The sequence below is a fragment of the Periplaneta americana genome, chromosome 5 (assembly GCF_040183065.1).
Source record: "Periplaneta americana isolate PAMFEO1 chromosome 5, P.americana_PAMFEO1_priV1, whole genome shotgun sequence".
Taxonomy (NCBI): domain Eukaryota; kingdom Metazoa; phylum Arthropoda; class Insecta; order Blattodea; family Blattidae; genus Periplaneta; species Periplaneta americana.
In genome coordinates this window covers 94,268,451-94,293,775 of record NC_091121.1, presented here as the reverse complement: position 1 = coordinate 94,293,775, position 25,325 = coordinate 94,268,451, and the positions used below count along the sequence as shown (strand labels likewise).

Here is a 25,325-nt window from a genome sequence, read left to right as displayed (position 1 = left end):
AAAACAATAAAACGGCTGTTATGTTATGATATATCACATTATCTACATTAGCTGCATGCAATTCACTCACTAAAGGAAAATATTATTTTAATATTACCTTTTACATTATCTCGGATAGGCTTTTTATAGATACCACAGGGAACAACGACAGTAAGAAATTTGTTACCAGAACTACCGTTGCTTTTTGTTTTAATGTGTATAAAATATTAAAAATAAAGCAATTACATGAATAACACACAAATACTCAATTGGTTGTTTCCTTTTGGAGATTTTTTTAACAACACTCAAGAGCGTGAGGCTATTTTTTAATGCGTGTCTGTGTCTGTATAAAAAAGATAAAACTTACCAACAATCCGCTTTTTCTGGTATGGCACCAGAACAAACTGGACAAGCAGCATGGAAATCAACCCTACCCCTACGCTGATAATCAACGCCCCCCACCATGGAATGTAGTCAAAATACAATACTGAAACAAATTAAATTACTTACAGTATATATAAATATATGTTCATGGGTTTTTTTGTATTTGTAATTTTAGTGAGATACTAGTCAACTGAGGACAATGAAAGTTATCTGTTACATTAAAAACAACACTTGCTGTAAATTTAATTTACATAATACTTATGAACAGAGGCAGGAATGTGCACTTACACTTTTGATAGTTATTAAAAAAAACTAATTAAGCTTACATCTACGTACTTTCTTTCATCTTCAATGATACCTTTTCTTTAAATAACTTCATTACTGACGTATTTTTTTTTTTCTTTTTCATACTGAAGTTTGATGCTTTTTTCACAAAGTGATATGATTATATGTATATATTCTCATTTTACTTTTCTAATCTGTTACTGAATGTTAACTACATTATTAAAACTTCCAGTATTAATGTTTGTTTTAATTTATGTATTTATAATATTTTAAAATGGGAAAATTGTATTTACTTTCAACTAAAAATGAAGCATTGCAATACAATAGGACTTGATTATAACGTCATCCAAGAGACCTGAAATATTGTCTTATAAACGAGTGTTTGTAGCCGAGATGTATAGTAAAGGCATTATGCTATCAGCCAAGAAAGGTAGGAATGACACAATTTTGACCACTAGATTAGGCCTACACTACAGTCTTTACATTTTTACTCTGTAATTTACATATTTTATATAAAATGAATTTAAATTTGGGCTGTAGACTTAACTAGACCAAATTCATGACCACACATCGGCCTTTCCTTCTATTTCTCATACTGCTTCCACTTTTTATTTTATACCAAACACCTTCCTTTTTATAGTCATTTTTTTCTCTTCGCAAGTCTGCTGTACGCGCATATATCGTTCCTCAAGAACAAGCATGTGTTGAAATCGTAAAATACTTTCGTTTCTGGAAAATTATATTGAAAATGGAGAAAGGCAATAACACTATACTATATGATATGGATGCATGTATTAAGGATGGCAGAAAAGCAAGTGCCTCATGAGGAATTGGAATCAACAAATATCTGACATTATAGATTGATAGATTTATCTGACATTATAGATAGACTGTCATCTATGGTTGCCAACTTTTTTGAAGAAAATACGGGAGATTAAGAAATTGATCAAATTTCATATAGAAAATTGGGAAATTATTCAGTTCAGTTACTGTACTAAAAAGCAACTTTATTCTACACATCTACACTTCTAGGCTTAAATTAAGTGTATTTTGCGACAGATCTTGTCTTGCGTAATAGTTGAAGTCAATTGCAGTTTGCAGCTTTGATTTGATTAGATGTGTTGTAGCTACTCTTGTTTCGAACATGTGTCCAATTATTGTTCATGAGATAAAACATCCTCTTTGTATGAACATTATTACTTGGTATGCACAAAACAAAACTAGCCAGTTTTCCCAAAATTATAATATTAATATTCTTTGATTTTAAACAGGAGAGCACTAAAACCCATTACCGGCATGCATTACCTCCCGAAAAGACTGTACATTTCAATGTATCTCTCGAAGAACAAAATTCATCATATAAACAATCATCATATGAGAAGTAAGTATAAGTTCAACCAACATAAATTGAATAGTTATATGATAGAAAATTCGTTATTAAATTGTATATTTATTGTGTATAATCACTATTTGTGCATATGTCAGTTTTAATTATTAAGTTTATGAACTTTTGAACTATTAATTAATAAAATATAAAAATATTAAAAACAATCATCATTTATGGCTAAATCAAATTTTTAGAAAAATGATTTTTACATTGAAAAAATAAGGGAGAAAAATGCTCAAAGAGAAGAAAAACACGGGAGTCGGGAGACTGTTAAAAATTAGGGGCAAATACGGGAGATCCCGGGAAATAAGGGAGGGTTGGCAACTCTACTGTCATATAAACTGATGTCGTTGTAAGGCAGTTCAACAGTGTACATGCATACCTTACACGTATTATCTATTGTTCGCTATTTAAACATTTATTTAGTAATTTCTTCCTTTTTTATAAAGAACAGTAGACAACAAGATTAGTACTGGTAAGCATTCACAAGTATATATGCAAATTTGAAGATTTTTTTTAGCCAGAATGGACTTCTCACTGAAATAATTATATTCTTATCATAAAACCCAATAATCTGCTAATGAAACTGTAATGAAAATCTCCAACGAAGGTACAATAAATTTACCAAAACTTTATTTAACATTATCCATTCACCATCTCTCTGTATACTATAAATTGATAAATAAAAAAAGCACAAGATTCAATTACATTTACTCACATTTGGGTCCATTATGGACGATGGAGAAGACGTTCACGGAAATTGTGATCCCATAGAAAAAAGGAAGGGCACGTAGGCCTGGCACCAGAGGGTGTGGCGTGAGAAGAATGAACCGACGGATCAGTTTGAACAGGATTACGGACATCAAACCAGACAGCACTGGTGAGACGAACCAGGACGCCACTGCAAAAACAATACCATTACATTAATTTTCATATTTTTAAGATTGTAGCTTTGAAGAGAACTATTTCTGCGATACCAGGATCATACTCGCATCTATGTACACTATAATGCCACTATACTATGCTATAGCAAATTTTTCTTTGCAATGTAATTACAGTACTGCAATTGTGTTCAGAGCTCTCTACATACACACCATTATTGATACAAGATATGAATCTGATAAGTAATACGAAGTGAAGGAAGTGTGAACAGATGATGGGTACCGGTACGTTAATGATATGGCATGTTATACTGATATTTTCCTCTGTGACTTGAAAAATGAAAATGTATCTTTCTAAGCTATTATATAATGTAACACTTACATACTATTAAAAGAATATGTTTCCATCGCGATTTCTTCAAATATTGGCACAAGGTTCATAAAATCAAGTGATTAAGAAGCCAAGTTGAAAAATATAAGAACATAACAATTGCGGTAAATTCGCATTTCGATTTCATTTTTGTTTATAAAATTTCAAATTTTTTGTTATTTAAGATGTTTCTTTCATAACAAATGACGACAAATATGCATAATCGACAAAATAAAACTTACTTAATGTCTTAATTGAAATGCTTTGTGTGGAGTGTGGCACTATGGGACAGAAACATGGACATTATGACGATTGAAGAGAAACGTCTAGGAGTGTGTGTGTATGGAGAAGAATGGAGTGTGTGAAATGGACAGACAGAATAAGAAATGAAGCTGTGATAGAAAGAGTGGGTGAGGAAAGAATAAGAACAATGGCGAAGCTAAGGTGTAAATGCTGGGAAGGCTGAAAAAATCTGCTTACCTTGTATCTTTTTATAGAGCAGATGTTTAACCGCTTTTTTATCAACATTTTTATAACATGACCCCACAAGAAGATAATGACCATTCATTTTCACCCCAAAACATAATACAGGTAAAACAATACATAGTGTAACATATTTACCTGTGATCACCCTGTTAGCCAAGAATATTTATTATACCATGAAAATTGAAATTTTCAATTTTGTCTTCCTCCACCCGCTATTTTAATATGTAAATGTGGTGTCGATCTCCTATCTTTGTAAGCACATTTTGTTTCATAAGTCAACTTAAAAACGGTTTCTCTTTTAATTCTACAAACAATGACTCCAGTGTTCTCTCAGTATGAGTAATTTTAAGCAAAATTAATATGTAACATAAACGCATTCACTTTTGATTAAACTAAACTCAACAACGCAGTGCTTTCAAAGAACACCAATATAGCGCTACGTAATATTGTGACGGAAGGCCAGCCTCGTTTCTTACGGAGATGTAGCGAATCGATACCCCCTCCCTGGTCCCCCCTCAAGCTTACGAGTGAAGGTCATAGCCTAGATCATATGATCTAGGGTCATAGCTATGCCTTTAGAGGCTTTTGTCACAAGTCTCGCGGCTCACATTGCTCTCTCCATACTGGAATGGCTGCCTATAGTGGCCAACCCTCATGCACTGTGTCAAAGATGTGTGGCCGTGACACAATGTCCAACATACTAATGTGCAGAAGTGCACTCATTACGAGTGACTAAGTGGCCGGGATCCGACGGAATGAGCGCCGTCTTAAATCACCAAGTGATTATATACGCATATCATATTATTGCGATGTACCGAAGTACATATATTTCCGTGTAGAAATTCTGCATTATCATATGATGAAGGATCGGTGGAGGGAAACTAAGACGTGGAGCTTAAACTGAGAGGATTCAATCCGGCATCGGAATTGGAATGCGGCGTGGCTTAGTGGATACAGCGTCAGCATGTAGAGCTGAAAACCCGGGTTCGAATCCCGATGCCGGAGAGAATTTTTCTCCGCTGCACCGATCCTTCATCATATGATAATGCAGAATTTCTACACGGAAATATATGTACTTCGGTACATCGCAATAATATGAAAATGGGCATGATTAAATCGAAACCAGTTAAGAAAAGTCAGAGATTTAATTTTTATATACTCAAAACTAAAAACCAAACAATACGCTACATATACTCTCGTAAAGTATTGCATGTCCATTGGAACACTATCTGAATTTGAAATAGAACGGGTTGCGTGTTCGAGACCAGAAATCTCCTCTAATTTAATCGCTGTTGCGTGCCGAGGTCATTCATAGCAGTCAAATGGTTCCCGATTCAAATCTAGGTAAGCTATGAGTTCTTTGCTCCACTTCGTAACTCACAAGGTTACGACAGCGACTTGTGCCTGTCTTACACGGGTGTAATTAAGACAAGATGCTGTGACACTTTATTGTACCAGATAATTCCGCTTGAGTCGCAGAAAGGAACTAACCCAGACTATATTCTAGCAAAAACACACTTTATAAATTTAAATTTTAAGCAGAGCAACGAGTGTTAACATTGAAGCGTTACATTTGGTACATCCCTAGTCTCAGTTGTAATGCACTGTCAACCTGACCTCATCCCAAATAAACGTCATTTCACAAAATAGAGGAAACGTAAATTGCTGCTACTACCTTCTTCCGTTCGATCCAGTGGACCAAATCTTCCCGCTCGGCATTTATGTATGAGAAGTTGCCGAGCAATCGCGGCGAACCCCAATGCATTAGTTACTAGTTAGACTACCTATGTCTATTTTGAAAAATCTACTAATCAATCACTTGAGATACTCTATAATTAATTAGACACTTAATTATTATCCATAGCGTTAGCCAGTTACAAACCTCTGCAATTCTCAAGTATAATTAATAGTGCACCTCTGATTGAGGTTCTGTCTGGTATCTTCATCTATTATTATCAGGCACTACATCTCACTTGACGGTATGTGTCATAGGAAGAACAAATAGTTTGTATGCATCTGAAGTCTGATTAGTGTAATATGTAGCTAATCAGCGATGTACGTAATGGAGGGACTGACCACCCTACCCCATTATCTCTGGCCTAGTTGCCTTGTTAGTGTCACTTGTGGGGCCCAGACCTGTCTTCAGACAGTTGACTAAACAACAAAAATTAATGCAGGGTTTAAGCTAGAAAATAAATAATTGTCGCAAAAATGCACAAATGAAAAATTATATATGTGCAAATTGCGAAATGCTTGTGCAATATTATAAATAACTGTGCAAAAGATAAAATTAATAAACTATGCAGAAATAAAAAGTTATGTAATTTGTTTCTTGGAGTTTCATTACTTTCAATTCATCTCATCACACTCCAGATGTACTTGTGTAAGTATCAATTACTACTGAATTTACATCACTTTAAAATACACTTTATGGGCACTCTAAACACTGAAATTCTTTACTACTAGGTCCTTCAAGATTTACTGTTAGCTGAGTGCTAATTCTTTTATTGAAAGGCGATTTCTAATTCCAGTTTTTACAAGATACATGCAACTAAATCCTCGCTCACAATTTACAGTATGCGATGGAATTATAGCCTATAAATCAATTAGAAGAAAGTGTTCACTTGACTTACATGAATTGCACCAACTCTTTGAAATCAATTCCAGAACATTTATTGCTCAATACCTTTTTGAACATTGCCCATGCCATTAGCATTTCATTTAAATTCATATTAGTTCAAACACATATCTGATTTCATTTTCTCCATTAACATCTTCGTTTCTAAAGTCCAATGTGGTTGTGCATTTTTGCACATTTACATTCAAAGTTTGTTGCATTTTTAGAAGTCGAGAAGCAAAATGCGACTGTGGCTTAAACCCTAAATTAATGGTGTTAGGACAGATTTCTCTGGCGCTACGAGTATTCTCTCTGTAAAAATTCCATAAATCTTTCAACATCGTCTCGCTATCGTCGATCTGCAAGTGAATGTCCTACATCGTCAGCAAAAATTATACATTCTGGAGCACATGATGAGGGCATTAGATCTGATCACGTAGTCAACTAAATATTGCAGAAAGTGATAAAAATGCAAGCACCATTTTTGTATTTTTTTTTTTTAAATTGTTACTGTTTGAGGAGCCAGGAAATTGTGTGTGTATGTGTGTGAGTGACGACAACATGACAGGTTTCCGATAATTGCGGATGAACGTGGGAAACATTTGTTTACAAATTAAAAATGATAGTTTTTATATCCAATGAAAACAAAGTGAATGATCCTTCATGCAAATTAAATCTTGTGCACAAGTAAATTTCAATACAATCGATGTGCTAGCATGCCACCGTCAATCCGATAGACGTCTCGTAAACATAAGTTAATTCTATATATTTCTATTAATTTATTTATATTGTACAATATAGGCCCAAATTAAATTAATCGATGCTTTGGGGGAATGCACTAACGCAAATATATGTTCACAAACCCATATGTATGTTTACTAATCCATTATCCGAAGTTATAATACTAATGCTTTGTAACTAAAATCTAGTATAATCGTTTTCAACTTCCTGAAATGTGAGTTTCTTCTGAAATGTGCGTACCATTCTCTTGTATCTTTTCTGTGCGCTTCTGTGTCATATTTTAGGCCTACAAGATGAGAATAGAACGGGCCAAAGAGGCTAAATGTTGTTGTTGATGGCCAATTATGATAACTATGAGTTATCGTGATGTAGTGCAGAGCGTTTTCTCTACGCATTCCGCAGACAAAGGGGCCCACTAAGGAGCTACACTGTCACGGCTGTGGATTACAAACATTTTTATCGGTTTATTAGAAAGGGAATAATCTCCGCGCTGTTCAGAACGATCAGATATAACGTTCTTACTGAATCAAGAGTCGACCATCGCGCTACAGTTAATCTTCTCGAAAACTAATAATAATAATAATAATAATAATAATAATAATAATAATAATAATAATAATAATAATAATAATTTTCTGGATTTACTGATTTCTTTGTAGACCTCAATGTGCTAGGCTGTATAGATTTTTCCAGTTCATTATTATTATTATTATTATTATTATTATTATTATTATTATTATAAGTCATTGATACTTTTTGCTGGTGGATATTATTGTTTAGATACAGTACTTAAAGAAAAACATCTACAGGGACATTACAAAAAGACGCGGTATTTTAAAATGTAAATACCGCAATGTCATAGACTTGAAGAGTTTTTTTTGTAGCATTAGCGGTGCATTCAACTGCTAATAAACAAAACAGTGTATACTTTCGAACAGATGGTGTTTGTATGAAACGTTTTTATCAATCTGACAGCACTCTAGTGGTTCAACTTGAGTTTAGAGTGAAATTCCACGACGATCGAGAATTTAAATAATGATGAAGAAATAGGTTCCGTCTTGGGCAGCAAAAATATGTTATTGGCAGACCGAAGTTCGATAGAACATCTGAAAACATTGAGTATGTAACGCACGCGCCTACTCGTAGCCCCGAGGAATCTGTTGAACATCTGTTGCAACAACTCGGTTTAAGTCAATTATCCACTTCAAAAATAATCCGAAAATACTTACAAATATTTTCATATAAAGTTCAATTGAAACAAGCACTAGCTGCAAGTGACAAACAAAGATATGCTGTCTTTTGTGAATAATTTTGTCAGTTTTTTAAGGTGAACCCTACAGTAGCCGATTACATTTGGCTCTCTGATCAGGCTGATTTCCATATAAACAGCTATTATTAATAAATAGAAGCGTACGTGGGGCTCAGGATATTAAAGTGTTTTACATCCTGAAAAATGTAGCCTAGAGTGTGATGCACTTTTTCATCTACTGGAGTTTCTGAACAGCTCTTCTCGAATGTCACAATTACTGCAAACCTGCAAGTCCTTTATGACTTCATTCCAACTCTTTACGGTATGGGAATAAATATGAAAGAAATATTTTCAAGATGGGGTAAGATCACATACGGCGAATGTCGATCTAGATTATACTTTATTTACTATCATAATGTGCAGTTCGGAGGCTTGAATTGAAAGAGGAGAAGTGGGAGGAGAAATTTAAAAGGTACGCAAAACGCATCCTCACAAAGGATTCGGTGCTGAAAGAAACTGAATATATGAACTCCAAGCCTGTTGGCCACTTGTCTCACTCCGGGTTACGCTGCTCCACTGAAGGAGCTCTAGAAAATTTTGAAGGGGGGGGGGGAAAGCCGAAAATGGACGTAACCTCTTAGGCACCACATACGCGAGGGGAGGAAAATGTGATCAAACTGATAACAGGACAGGACGAAGAAGAAATGGCGGAAGCCTCCTTTGAACGCCCACTTAAGAGATTTACGACTTCCTACACAAACACCTATGACCATCCCACCCCGTCCCAATGCTCATAGTTGCCACATTCAAATATTCTCGTGCTAATTGACGGGGTTCTTGGAATTCAGAAAGGACTATCCTTCCACGTGGATATGAAGGGAGCCTGTCAATTTTTCTAAGCTAGGGTTCTGATTGGTTACTAACAGGCGAAGACAAGATTCCGTCACAGTAAGGAAGACATTTATTTATGACAACCAATTAGTAGGGGCAGAAAAGTCTGTCGGCAAAGTTCTTTCTGTGAACCTGCACTCCATGATATAAAATGAACTTTACCTGAATGAACATTAACTCGCAGGATTTGAATTCCTGTGATTAATTCATCTGGGGTTTCTGAAGGACAACATATATAGGAATGATCCACTTGAAGAACTAAAAATGCTATTACAGATGCTGTGGAGAGCATTTTTTGAGATACACAGACTCGAGTAATAAAGTACACTTACCGCTTGCGATCTGCAAGCATGAGTGACGTCACGCGGTGGGTAGAAACAGTACTATAGTATATGTTCGCGCATCCACACTCTGTTTTACAGACGAAGCTAACGGCCACTACGCTTTCAGATTCCAGGCGACTAGTGTAATTAGGCTACTTTTCGAAGAGTGTTGTCATTTGAATAAAAATTTCCAAGTTAATGACGTTGCACGACACCAAAATCATTCATACAGGTGCAATGTATAAAAAGGTACTGTACTGTATATACCAGTGGTTCTCAAATGCTTTGAAGGCATGAACAACTTTTGGACGAGGCTTCTGTTTGGAACCCCGCTCCACTAGCGTTCTTGACCCCAGTCGAAAAATACAAATCCCTGTAAAATTGCAGAGAACTATAATTTCATTCAAAACCAATGAATACCATCCAAAATACGATTTTAAACAACAGCTTTTGAATACTTTTCTGGAAGAAACTGAAAACAATTACGACAGTCACAAATGAATACTGAATCCGTTTTTAGACGGTTGCTTTCAATTTGTTGTAATTAAAAAAAGTGAAGGAAAAATTAATTAAAATATATACCTGCTGATGGAATGTTGAAGCTAGACCTTTTTTTCGCAGAGCATAGACCAGTTCTGAGTCAAAAGAATGACTTGAGCTTGCAATATAACTTTTGCAATCTCGTATTTACGCAAAATAAGTTCCTCGTCTATGATTGCCATCAAAACAAAAGCGAGAAATCTCGAACTTGAAAAATATATAACCACAGTCTAGTTTATACAGTCACGAAGCTTGAGTTGTGATGGTGCTAGGAACAATAGACTGTGCCGGTACTATTTCGCATTGTCTGTAATGAGGCGATATTAGCGATCCTAATGGTTAGCAACTAAATTATATCCATGGATGTATATTTACTACGTACTGAGCTTCGTGACTGTATATACTAGACTGTGATATAACTGTGTGTGTATCGAATACTTAGTCCAGATTTAAGAAGATACTCGAACCTTCTGAAAAACAAGCACATTTCGTTATTGAATTTAGAATTTAATGTGTCGGTATTATTTTTAATATTTCGTATATATTTATCAAATTAAATACTTCTCACTTTATAACTACCGAAATATATTTTTATGTTAGCGTTTATGTTTATAAATATAAAATAAATTTATGTTAATAAGGCGTTTTTAAACCATCTCACGACCCACACTTTGGGAACCACTGATATACACAATAAAAATGTCATGTCTTTTGCAATAGCCCTGTACAACTGGCGAGACTTCCTGATCAAGTGGAAGCACGAGACACAGTTAATGCTTAAAATACAACAGAACGAAAACATGACAAGATATGCAGTCTAAGTCGTAATGAAAGGCACTTCTTCAAAACCAATCAAACCCGCCACATTTGTAATCGCAAGTGCTACCATTTGTAATATTGTGGAGAACCTTAAATTGATAAGCAAAATTTTTTACAGTGTAGGAGATATCATTTATGTTTCAAAGTAGACTATCTGATATGTCGTCATTACGTAACTCAGTAACCATGTCCATTAGCGCGTTACAGAAGCCGCCCCTCCAACGTGGAGCAGTGATTTACATAATTGGAGTAGGCACACGTCCCATCGCTACAATCTGGCACAAGTTCAGTGCACACAATTCCAAACATTTGCTTTGTCGAACATACAAAAATTCGCTGGCTGCTGGCTAACCATCTAGACGGCCAGAAGTATACTATCTAGAGTCTATCGCACGCGCCAGTAGGTAAAGGCCATCAAGATTAAATGGATGAGGGTAAGCTCACAAAGGACTGTTTAGGTCTTAAGAGTCCTTTGTGTGATTCCTTCGGTCTTAGAAAGATATTTGTTTGTTGTTTGGTCAATTGTCCGAAAACAGGATTAAAAGGGTAAATACGTATGAGTGGCCATAGAGATTCAATATCAATAGTAGGAGATAAACTTCCATAGAAAAATACCCAGAAGAATGAAATAAAGAAGAACACTTCTGAAATAATAAATAGAATTATTCCTCATCGTAAATCTTTCGTTAAATTTTAGTATGTAGTCCTTGATAAGTACTCTCTCATACAATATCTGAACCTCATATGCGACACCAAAAGGCATCACTCACGAGGCCAACTAAGCCAGGAGATAATGGGGTAGAAGGCCAGATCCTTTCTTCCTCCATTGCATACACCGCTGACTAGTAACATACTACACTAAATCAGACTTCAGATGTATACAAACAATTGAGGATCTAACATTCTAAATGTGATAAGTGCCAAAAACAATTTTCTGAGATATTGATGAAAAAACACTGCGAAATGCATGTTGAGATACCTACAACACCGTCTTTTGACGCACGAATGAGTCACGTACAGTTGAACTACGACAAAGACAATTTAGTATACTATTTTCATTGTATTATATTGTATTTCTTAACATTCCATGGTATTCATATTGCTTCACAGCTAGAATATGAAGCAAGTCAAAAAAACTTATTACTACTATGAAGTCTTAATTTATAGTCACAGCCTAGATGAAATATACAGCATACAGAAGAGGTTTACAATATAGTCTACTAGTACAACACAAAGTTTTAGTATCAATTTCATGAAGCGTAATATAAATTACACTCGGGAGGAAATTAAACGCAGAATAAATAAGGGAAATGCGTGTTATTATTCGGTTGAGAAGCTTTTATCATCTAGTCTGCTGTCAAAAAATCTGAAAGTTAGCATTTATAAAACAGTTATATTACCGATTGTTCTGTATGGTTGTGAAACTTGGACTCTCACTCTGAGAGAGCAACATAGGTTAAGGGTGTTTGAGAATAAGGTGCTTAGGAAAATATTTGGGTAAGAGGGATGAAGTTACAGGAGAATGGAGAAAGTTACACAACGCAGAACTGCACGCATTGTATTCTTCACCTGACATAATTAGGGACATTAAATCCAGACGTTTGCGATGGGCAGGGCATGTAGCACGTATGGGCGAATCCAGAATATAGAGTATTAGTTGGGAGACCGGAGGGAAAAAGACCCTTGGGGAGGCCGAGACGTAGATGGGAGGATAATATTAAAATGGATTTGAGGGAGGTTGGATATGATGATAGAAACTGGATTAATCTTGCACAGGATAGGGACCGATGGCGGGCTTATGTGAGGGCGGCAATGAACCTTCGGGTTCCTTAAAAGCCATTTGTAAGTAAGTAAGTAAGTAAGTAAGTAAGTAAGTAAGTTGTTGAATGTTATGAATTCACCTACAGAATAGAAGGCGTGAGAAATTAGGTACTTCTTTAATTTGGCCCTAAATAATCTTATGTTTTGAGTTTCATTTTTTATATCGATAGGGAGGCTATTAAAAATTTTTACTGCCATATAACGCACTTCTTTTTGAGAGCACGATAGACTTGCCGATGGAGTATAAAAGTAATTTTCTGATGCGTATTTGCAAAGTTTTCACGATTATATACGAGGAAGATTATTAATGAAAAAAAAAATATATATACTGACAAGCCATGGGGTTTATTTGTAGTTTATTGAAAATAGTCCTACACGATTCCCTGGATTTGGCACCTACTATTATTCTAATTACTCTTTTTTATAGTAGGAATATACTATTACTATCTGTGGAATTTCCCCAGAATATTATTCCAAAACTGATTACCGAGCGGAAGTATGCAAAGGATATTGTTTTTAAGATACTGATATTTACTATCTTTTGCATATATCTAATAGCAAAACATGGTGAATTTAGTTTGAGGGTAATTTCTTTAATATGATTTTTCCAATTTAACACATTATCGATTTTTAAGCCAAGAAAGTTGGTTGTTGTACCTAATAGGGATCTGTTGTTAATTATTGCGCTTGAAGTTTGCGAGGTTAAATTTGGACAGGATTTAAATTGAATTATGTTAGTTTTGTTACAATTTAATACTAATTTATTAACTTAGAACAAGTCACATATTTTGAAGATAATTTCCTCTGTTGAAGATCATATGGATGTTCCTCCCTTAGATTGAATAAAATTAAATCTGAAAAAATGGGCACTTAGCGCATTTAGAATGTTAGTCTTCAGTTTATTGTTCTTCTTCTGAAAAATACAGTCAAGTGAGATGTACTCCCTGATAACAGATGTGCATATCAGCCAGAGCCTTTAACGCGACCCGTGCAGTGTTCTCCAGTTTGACCTTAATTACAACGACTGATTAAGGAACTGTGACCACCACCAACCGTAATGGACTGAGGTGCTCCCTACAGCTATGGTATATCGACAGCTCTTCGATATCATTTGTATCCTGCTTTGTTGCATTTCCCTGGACGGAAATGAAAATTATCAATACATTGACATGTCTACACTGTGCTGAGTGCTTTGAAGAACAGGGTGAAGATTATCACCCGTTGTTATTGACCTCAATTCTAATGAACATAACTCGGATGTTTTGGTTGAATGCGATACCTAATAAACTTCGATGCTGTCGAATATCTTGTACGCAGCATGAAGGCGGAACACTACAGACTTCAAACGTCTGGTGGTTATAAGGACTATTAAACTCTATCTGATTCGTACTATTATTATTATCCGTGTCGGAAGTGATCTAACAAAGGAGAAGACAGAACGTTACGAAGGCAAAATTTTCACTTTACTATCTGAATATTCATTCACTCATAGTTTTCTGCCCAAGGACAGGTCTTTCACCGCAAATTCAGCATTCTCCAATCTTTCCTATTTTCCGCCTTCCTCTTAGTTTCCGCATACGATCTTCGTATCTTAATGTTGTCTACCATCTCATATCTTCTTCAGACTAGAACTTTTTTCCCCATTCACCATTTCTTCAGTAGGCAGTGACCCAGCCAATTTCTTTTTCTCTTCCTGATAAGTTTCAGCATTATTCTTTTTTCACCCATTCTTTCTAGCACAACTTCATTTTTATTCTGTCTGTCCATTTCACACGCTCCATTCTTCTCCATATCCACATTTCAAATGCTTCTAGTCACTTTTTTCACTTCGTCGTAATGTCCATGTATCTGCACCGTACAATGACATTCTCTTCCTTAGCCCTTTTTTTTCCAAAGGTCCGTATAAGACACTTACTTTTCCACTGAGATTTAATTCATCAATACAAAGAATAATAATTATATAATAGTCGAATATTTGACAAACTATGTCATTTGGATACGTCATTGGTCCGACCATCTTATGTTTAGTCTACCAATTCTTCTTTTACCCGTTGGCGTTGCATATTCCAAGTTCATGTCTTCATCCTCATTTCTCATTCTCTCTTGCCCAAGGTTGCTCTAAAAAGTCTCACTTCAGCGGCCTGCAGTCTTGCTTGCATAAGGATCCCGATGCAGCTAGAGTTTTGTAAAATGTCAACCTCGTTTCGTTTCTAGTTTTAGTCTCCAATTTTTTGTTTTTCCTTACAATAGATTTAGTCGTTCAATTTTATAGATTATATTTACAGTGCCTCTTCAAATAGGATAAGCCTTACTTGACAGTCTGGGAATTTGAAAGTATTTCTTTGTTCTAAAATTTGGCTTTTCACACCAATTTAGATCTCACAGGGAATTTCCAAGAAATGCCATTGTTTTGTTTTGACTGAGATATCTTTAAATTAAAGTGTTCTGTTGTCTTATTCAAATCACACAATGCTCTTCAAGCATGGTCCATTCATTATCTGATATTAGTACTTGATCCTCGGTAAATTATAAACTTGAAATAGAGTATTCTTTTTAATATGAGTATCTCTTTACTGGAGGTATAAAAGGGAATAATATCACATTTTATATACAAGGTGGACCAGAAAAATGGACGTTTTTAAACCTCGGCTTTTACTGGCTAAGCTCAGTTTGGTTCGGCTGCGAACGTTCTCATTCTGTTCAGGGGTGCATACCATTTAGTGAGGATGAAGAATTGGAGTGGTACACAACATATATTATCAATGATTGTTAGAAAAATGGTGATGGTTTCGTGACTGTATAGCTCTTTTTTCAGCAGCATTACAATATCCTCTGTGCTACTGGATATTCCACAGTGTATTTGTAACTACTGTATCAAAGGTTTTATTGTTGTTTACAGACAGTAGAATGATTAATTAAAGATAGACATTACGCCTCCAGAAACATTTGTAAAGTGACATCAAAATGTCCTGATTGTACCTATGCAGTGTAAAATATTACCATGGCAACTAAAACTTACCATTAAGCAAAGCCTGCATGGTATAGTAAAAAAAAACAAGTCACTGTACAAGAGAAAATAATTATTGCTTAGCCTATATAACAATTATACTCCAATTGAAAACTTCAGACGGAAAACTTTCAAAGCTCTATAATAGTCGTACGAATTACTTTGCAAAAACTCTAGTCGGCAGAGAAACAAGAAGAATATATCGTGCTTCTCATAAAATATTACCCACATTATTACATACATGTAGCCTTAAGTATCTACAATTAGACGGTGTTACGCAATAACACACCAAGCGCCAAAAACCTGTTTCGAGATATTGGCCATTGAAATAAATTTGTTTTTTATAAAACATTTTATGCAAGAAGTATTATAATATTCATACTATTACAAAAAAATAGCACAAATAATACCAAAAAGGCTAACCGATTTTTAATAAGAGACCAGCAGTTGAATTAATATTTCAAAGGAAAATAAATAAATGAATTTTATGGATTAAACAAATTTTTGCTTATAAATAGCAGCAAAATTCAGATATCGCATTCTTGATTTTTTCTTAGTTAAATTAGCCTGCCACCAACAGATTTGTGCAAATCTCTCTCTCTCTCTCTCTTTTCCTTTTTACCAAATTGTCGGTTGATCTATTATTGCGTAACTCTGTCCAATTGAAAACTGGACAAATATTTTGGGTTGAGAGATCTACACGATTTAATTTAATAATTAACGTTAACCTAACTGAAACGAAAGAATGCGAAAACTTACTTATGAATGGCTTTTAGAGAACTTGCAGATTCGTTGCTGCCCTCACATAAGCCCGCCATCGATCCCTATCCTGAGCAAGATTAATCCAGTCTCTACAATCATATCCCACCTCCCTCAAATCCATTTTTATATTATCCTCCTATCTACATCTGTACAGCGGAAACAGATGGAATTTTCTTCCATCTATAATAGTACCCTAGTCGCTCTACAAAGAGAGGTAGAATGACTCTAGCATACATCGCTACAGCAAAACAATATAACAATCGGAGGACATAACATGCTAAACCTCATTACACAACTCCATGAATTCGGAGAACTGCAAGCGAGGCGCCATAATTATGCATCCACTACTACCATTGGGTCATCTCATAGTGTATTTTGTACAAGTGACGGAAGGCGGGGAAGGCAGGGTAGCGGGTGGGGGCTCCGCATTGGCTCCTTGCCGTGGACTTACGACTACATGACGTCATAAGAGATGAGCGACCTCCGCACGAGCCAATCACGTGCTCAGTGATTGTGCCAGTGACATACACGAGCCCGACTCACTTTTGTTTATCAGGGGTGGACAAGATCCTGTATGCGTTTGGTTCTATTAAAAAGCGTCGAGCGGTGTTTTAAATGATTCATGGCAATATTTCAGTCTATTGGCTTTTTTTTAGAACTCGAAGTAGTCAAACGGAATTTCAGTGAACTTGCTCTGAAGGCCGCATTTGCACCGGCCACTGATCACAGCACTCGTTAACTTTGAAATGCACGTGCCGAGATAACTGTGGAACATGATACAGTGCTCTGCAAGGCGACGAATAATGAAGTCATACGAACAAGTGTCTGCAGTTGTGAATATGGAAGAGGTCTGGTAACTATGGAGGACATCTCTCTGGAAGGACGCAAGGTTTATTTATTTTTATAATATATGCGAAGGGAAACTTTCATTCCACAGGGATTTTAATTTACAAACTTTCGTATATCACATTTATATTTTAGATGACAATTTCGAAGGCTCTCCGTGAATGAGAGGACCTCACGTGAAATTCCTTGTCCACGAAAATTCTGTTTTAGAGACAGGTGAGGAAATGAGGATGAAAGTAATGAGTTTAGAGGCTGGGGAGGACCCGAGATTAGAAAACGAAGATACAGTATATCATATAGGCCTAAAATTGAAGTAAAACATAAAATCGCAGATATTAGGCCTATCTCACCAGAGATCCAGATGTAATACATGAAAATAAATTCGTATAGGCCTATACACGATTTATGGAAATTGATGGTCTTATAGTAGGCCTATCTAAAAATACCTAAATTGACGTTAGAAATAAGTTTTTACTTATTTTAGTTTTTTTTTCTTTGCGAAAATTCATACCGATATATAAAGTATAAAGTATACTGGCTTAATTATCCAAATAATAATACTGAATTCAATTTAATTGTATTTTTTTAAGACTGCGGAAATGTCAGCATGTTAACTATGCTGGTTTGTTCCTTTAGGCTACTTTCTTACTGCATGTAATGTAGGAATATTTATTGCCCAATTTACTCTCCATCATGTCATTTCTTTACGTCTGTTTACAATCTTTTCTCCTAATTCGGCCAATTATGTTCATATCAATGAGTTAATTCATTTTTAGTGCTTTATTTTACTACGCTTTATCAACTAATATGTTTATCTAGCTCTGAATGAAATGAAGGGTTCAACGCCGAAGGTTACCCAGCATTTATTCTTAATGGGTTGAGGGAAAATCCCAGGAAAACCTAAACCAGATAACCTGTCCCAACCAGGATTTGAACCCGGGCCCGCTCTAGTTAACTTATTCACCTTGGATGTATGCACACGAATAAAAAATCTCTAGTATTATTTTTCCGTTTACGAAAATTTACATTTAAAAATCATATAAATATATTAGAGTTTACAATTCTCTAAACATATTCCTTTCTGTTTCATTCAAACTTTCGAAAGACTTCGTTACGCGTACGTGAACTTCTAAAGAAGCTTAGGACATTTACAATTAGTAACAGGTATTCATTTAAGAAACGGATATAATTAACAACTAATTAGCGCTAATCCTTCAAAGAACTTGTCGTCTCCTTCACTGCATGTACCATCATCTGGCCGGAAGAAGAAGAAGAAGAAGAAGAAGAAGAAGAAGAAGAAGAAACTTTAAGTTCGTAACGAATTGTATGTAACAGTTTCTAGTCAGTTTGATACGAACTTAATCTTTCATTTGTCTGTTCATGCTACGCAATAAAATCAAGAACAAAATCATCTCATATTTCTCGCAATGAATCTACACTGTGTTTGGTTACAAATAAATACCCATTAATAGTTTACTAAAAATTAATATAGCTATTTCAATGTGCATCATTTCCAGACGAACTGAAACGTAAATGCTATAAACAAAACCAGAGAAAAAGTTTACGAGAAATCGCTGTAGACAGACAGACAGACAGACTGCATGACCAAACTCACTTCTTCTATATCAGAAATGCTTAAAATGTACAGTCTTAGAAAAAAATGACCAGCTGCCATACGCTGTACAGTGTTAAAAAATGATCGGTTGCCATACGCCTTCGGAAGACTTCGGTTGATTCCGTTTAGGTTTACACGTGAAGAAATTTCTTCGCTCTGTTTTTCCTTTGTTTTTCTGTCTGAATAATCTGTACGAAGAAATATTCAAGGAGCAAATTAGATGCGAAATAAACATCCTTTCCCTAGTCGTGTGAACCAGGAGCTGCCCGAAGTGAACTCGCAAGCAAACATTCCGATGGGGCAGACAAAAAAAGTTAATTTTTTTCTTCCACCATGTTAATAATGTCAAAAGAAGTGCTTAAACAAATTTTGGCCACTCGACCGCAATTACGAGGTCGTCCAGAAAGTGATTTTCTCTCGGGCCTTTTACAGACAAAAAGCACAATGGCATGGAAAGATTCATTGAAACAGATACAGCAATTGTTGCGCTATTTGTCAACATATCCCCCACTGGAATTGAGACATTTGTCATACCATCGGATCAATTTTTGTATCCTTGTGACGTAGAAGTCAGCCGCCTGGGATCGGAACCAGCGTTTGACAACTGTCTGCACCTCTCTGTCGATCCCATGATATGAAAGACAAATGTCTCAGTTCCAGTGGGGAATATATTAAAAAAAAGCTCAAGAACTGCTGTGTCTATTCCAATAAATTTTTACAACGAAACTGTGTTTTCTTTCTGTTAACGGCCCCTGGCGAACTTATTTTTTAAGGCCCTCGTAATTGCGGTGGAGCGGCCAAAATCTGTATAAACACTTCTTTTGACATTATTAATATAGTGAAAGAAAAAAAAATAACTTTTTTATCTGCCCCCATCAGAATGTTTGCCTGTTAGACAAATTCACGCTACAAGAGATCGGTCATTTTTTGTGTTTAAGACTGAACTTTTTCATTAAAATCACGAAGTATATTTTTCGTATTATCACAATTATTTATTTTATACTTCGTGTAATGAGAAAGCAAAATATTACACATTTCGTTTTCAATTCAGACTTCACGATGCAACACGTGTCGTAAACAACATATTCCATATATTCATACTGTATTTGCTTCCTAGGTTTTGTCTTTTCCTGTACAGTCATGTCGTCACCGACATTTTATTTCCTTTACAAGTTCCCCTGAGCGGCGCATATTCTAAATATAACTCGCCCACGTAACAACTTCCAGGCTACGTAATAGTGCAGTGCTTGCGGATCACCCAGTGGATGTATGACACAGTAGTCACGGTCATGGTGTCTCTTTCGCAATCGAGGTCGGTACAACACATGTTAATTGTCTCGCGCGGACTGCACTGCTACCTGAAAATAGGCCACGACCTGTTTCTAGACAACTGTGTTTCAGTAAGCTTGTAAATGAGAACAATGCAATGGTAGAAACTCCAGAGGAAGGCCTTCCTTCCGATTTCTGCAGTGTTCACAAACAATAATTAATCATTACACTTAGACGGTGAATGAATCATACGTTGCTATTTAACATGAAATTTATTGCATTGTCTCATTGATAGCTCAGTTGGCATACGACCGCCCTTGCGCTGTACGGAGTGACACTCAAGTATGCTAAGGTGACACGCGAAAACCGAGACTTCGATTTTTTCAAGGCTTTAATTTGGAAAATACTGAAATGTATGTGGGAGGGAAGATGCAGATCTGTGACCCATTTCTTTTTATTGTCTTAGCACTTTTGGAAAACTACAGAAAACCACAGACAGGATGAGTTGTTTCAATTTAGGAGACTAGACAAATGGATGTGATGGAAAACCTCGTGACACATTAAACAGGGAATGGAGCGATACAGACCACTTGGAAAACCACAAGGCAAGAAGCTCTGTTTCTATGGTACCATCAGTGCAGTCAAAATAAACCTTTCATGTTAAAATGTTACAATTCTTCTCTCTTGTACCTCAAACATAGGCGGGTTATGGCTAGCAACCGTTCTGACGTTCCTCTGTCAAAATTCGATCGTGTTTGATTTTCATCCTGCATTATGAACTATGAGAAAATTTATCTTCTGTAAACTCTGGTTTTCTATTCTAATTTAAAGATGAACGGTTATTCCTATATCAGCTGGCGCAGTAATGCAAACTCATTTTGCTTTATCTCTCCTGATACTACGTCGGAACCGAAGTGTTCACATTGCTTAGCAATTAAATGGGATTGAATAAGACACTTGGAACTGTTGTCAACAAAAATTAATAATATTTTATAAATTATATGAATAAAATGCTGTCTGGTACGTTCTACTTCGGGAGACTCTTTATATTTAATACTCCAAAATATTAGCACTCAACTCTTCCATAATCTCATACAGCAGAAGCTATAACATAACTTAAATAATATAAACAAGATAAATGATAGAAAAGTTTTAATTAAGGATGACGAAATAAACATGAATCAATTTAAAAGGTACAATTATTGAAAGTACAATGTTGGCAAACAAAGAAACAAATTCTAGGGAGGTGATAAAAATAAATGCTAGGGAGGTGATAAAAACTGTAGGCTAAGCAGCCATGATTGAAATATGTCGTTCCGTATCGTTTATTGGTCAAAAGTATTATGACGTAATAAAAGTGTAATAGTCTTTCGTCGATTAAAAATATCCGTGAGCACATCACAGTGGCAATATGACCATGTCCGTTTCACTTTAAGAATGATAGTTAACGTATAAATGTTGGAGCAGTATGAAGGTAAGAATACCTCCAAAAGCATTTTTCCAACACCATAAATTCCACTTAACCTCATCGGGTCTTCAATGTGAGAATTCGACGCTCTAGTCGTTTGCGTAACAGATACCTATTGATGGCGAACAACGGTAGAGGTCTGTTAACCCTGAAAGTACCTCCATATAAAAAAGGAAGCACGTGGAAGCACGCGTAAATTCCCCTAGAAAATCATGTCAAGGTGATTTTCTTTTCAAACGATTTAGTTGAATTCAGGAAACGTGAAGCTAAAACTAATTCCCTCTACAATCTTTTTTTTTTTAATTACTAGTACTACTGCTAAAGGATTCTGCATATAGACTCGCGTTCAATTCACAAGGTTTTCTTGGAATTTATAAGCTTAAACACGCATATTCATGCATTTCTCCGCCTTTGCTTCTTTCGCGAAAAAATGAAATTTAGAAAAATGGGAAAAGGAAGGAAAACAGAAAACACGCACACACACACTAACGCTCACGTGTATTAACTAACTTTAACTCTTGGAGACCAAATTGGCTTCGTTAATAAATATTACGCTTCTTAAATTCGTTAGCAGCGGCAGACGACCTGGTAAAAGAGCGAGACCAGCAGCGTGTAATTATAGGCTACTGTACAGTGTCTGACTTAAGCAGTTCATTTTTGTTCAGGTAGCCCAAATAACAGTAGTGACATGTAGGAGGTATTTAATGATTTCGCAGGCGGAATTAGGGGTGTAATTTTGTGTGGTGCAATGTTCGAACATCAGAGAGGATATCAATATATTGCAAACTTCGCCCTACTCGATAGGCAACCAATAATATGAAGAGGTGAAGTAAGTAAGCTCAAATAACCGAATTCGTTAAAAAACGATAAGAGCTCTTATTTTCTTGTTTTTTGTTAAACAATGTACGTGGCGGTAACCTTCAATTTTCCTGTTTATAACAAGCCAGGTGAAGAGGTTGTTAGAGCAACACGGCCTTATGTGCTTTCTCTGTTGATTACACACTATTGCACGATCTCGTAATTAATATATTTTAAAATGCACATTTTCTGGAAAACTATTCAAAATACAGCAAAATGGTATTTGCATTTTTTGTTCCTCTTTACTAAAGGAATCATCCACCAGAATTAATGACAGAATTAAATTACGGTTCACCCTATATAAATCAGGCCACTCGTCTAATCTGTGTATTTATTATTTTAACTGTTTTCAATCGTTACTAAAACTAAAATATAAGTGATGTGGGTTAGAAAATTCAATGACGAAAAGTGCCCACCCCTTGTAATGTTGTATGTGATGCCTAAAACAATTTGAGTCAGACATCCTATATTTAACTATAGTATGAGCTAAAAGCATTTACAAAGAGACGATTTAGCAAATGACCTGTGTTTCCGAAACTGTTTGTCAGAGTGACTAATGTTAGTGGTAATATCAGGGAAAAATCTGATTCACACAACTAATTCTTACTCGATTTACTAAGAAAACCTGCAATAATACCGGTACCATTTAAACTAGGTAACGTTCTTATTGTGTTAAAAATAATACCTGTTCATCTATGAGTACAGACACATCGTTAATTACACAGCAATATAGCATCCGCTTATCACTCTGAAGACCCAGGTTCAAATTCTGATCAGTTTGAGTGGAATTTGTAATGAAATGAACAAAGATGGCGTTGGGACAGATTTTCTCGGAGTATTCCCTGCCATCGTTATTTCGTTTGTCTATAATTCATTGTTAATTAAATTGTCTTTGGAGAAACGAATCGTACCATATGGTAACATGATGATCGTATTTCCACAATATACTGTACTGTCCATGGAGAAAGTCCGCGCAGAAATCATGCAACTGGTGTTGAAACCCGTATCGTCAGCCACTCTACCTCAATTACGTATAGGGCAATATAATCTAACTCTGATATACAATTGTAATGAATTGTCTCAATTCTTTTTTGTAATAAATTAATAAAGTTATGCTGCTTTGCAATAACGTATGTATAATATTTGCTATGAATAAAATGTTTCACTCAATTGAATTTGACGAAGATTTATGTTTAGCAAATAACACGAAAAGATAATGAAAGCTTTCGTATCTATCCATTTCTGGATTATTATAGACTGGGAAAGAAATATAGCTAGATATTAGATGGATGTTCAACCTCTTACTTTAAGAAGAACTTAACTTTAGACAAAATCCTCGAAATTTTAATTTTGTATTAGAATTTCTGTTACGGTTGGATGATCAAGTAAAGTCAGATTCTAATAACCGTGCATTTTTACTCATACATAATATGATAAAAATGACACATATTCTTTGACTTGGTTCGATGAATTTAAGGAATGTCACACACAAGATTTTTATAAACAGGAAATAAGTATGATCCTACTTACCAATGGTCGCGAGGGTTTTCCAATGGAGGCCTTCGGTTCCACGACAGACCAATGAGAAGCCAACCGATGCACCAACAATACTGTGAGTGCCGGAAATTGGAAGCTTGAAGAACGTAGCGACCATCAGCCATATTGCGCTGCCAGCTGCAAGAGACATCGTACTGTATAGAAACATTTATTATATGGTCACTTGGACAGGCATAAGACCTGTCTCGTGATCAAAGACGTTTATATTGAAGTTTTTCTCCTCTCGATCATTCCTTTCCGTAACTAGTAAATTAATAACTACTTTATCTCAATTATGTATAGGCATGGGACGGTCTACGTATGTTGTCTTCAAAAGATACTTTTGTAGTGTAGATGAATAAGTCTGTATGTCAGATTCACACTTTATACTCTTACGTGTCCACTATTTTTTGCCAGAAACAATCTTTAAGACATGGTCCCAACTATTTCACTTACGTTATTTTGTGCAAGACAAAATTTCATTTCCGAACCAGGGTTCCTTATCTCAAATTGATACATGTGCCCTTCCCCACCTCCCTGAAAGTTTATAACACAAGCCCGGAAACACCCTGTATAAGGAACCAATGACCAAACTTTTGAAGAACACTTTCTGTTGTTTTTATGCAGTTGTGGCTCGTGGTTTTAAAATTGTAAAAGGCTCTAAATTACAGTAATATATATTAGTTTTTTCGCCTATTTATAAGCGGGTAGTTAGGACAGTACATTATATTAATCATCACTGGGAGGAGGAAGAACTGTCATGAGCTAAGTCTCGCTAGATGGCATATCAGTCCAGCCAATCTTATGGTAACGTGGACTGTGCTCGCCGAAGGAAATTTTATAAATCTGTCTTCAAGGGATACCATTTGGGTTAACAAATAAGCACTTCTGTACTTAATATTGACATAAAAGGTCAATTAATGTTTGTAGAGTGAATGACAAAGACAGACGAGCTTCAAGACTGGTGGTTCCGCCACTCTTTTGTTTTAGCCCTGAATGATTTTTTAATGTAAGCTATCACACGTGAAATCTTGTAGGGGTTTGTTGATAAAACGTACTTCGGCATAGGGATCTGAGCATTCGTAACAACAAGAAACAGCCGATCCACATCCAAACCACGCCTTCCAGTTCTGTTACACATGCAGTTGTACCCCACAAAATGTGAAGAAAAGCAAGGCAGCATGATGCATT

At 35.7% G+C, this 25,325-nt stretch overlaps 1 protein-coding gene across 1 annotated transcript in view; it reads right to left on the bottom strand.

The window, feature by feature from the left end:
* NaPi-III (Na[+]-dependent inorganic phosphate cotransporter type III) overlaps nucleotides 1-25,325 on the bottom strand; it is a 93,347-nt gene that overhangs the window by 30,732 nt on the left and 37,290 nt on the right. Inside the window, exons 5-7 of the mRNA XM_069826279.1 lie at nucleotides 24,129-24,272; nucleotides 2,754-2,936; nucleotides 347-466 (exon numbers count right to left, since the gene is read on the bottom strand). Of these exons, the coding sequence (XP_069682380.1) occupies nucleotides 347-466; nucleotides 2,754-2,936; nucleotides 24,129-24,272 (447 nt within the window). The remainder of the gene's footprint in view (nucleotides 1-346; nucleotides 467-2,753; nucleotides 2,937-24,128; nucleotides 24,273-25,325) is intronic.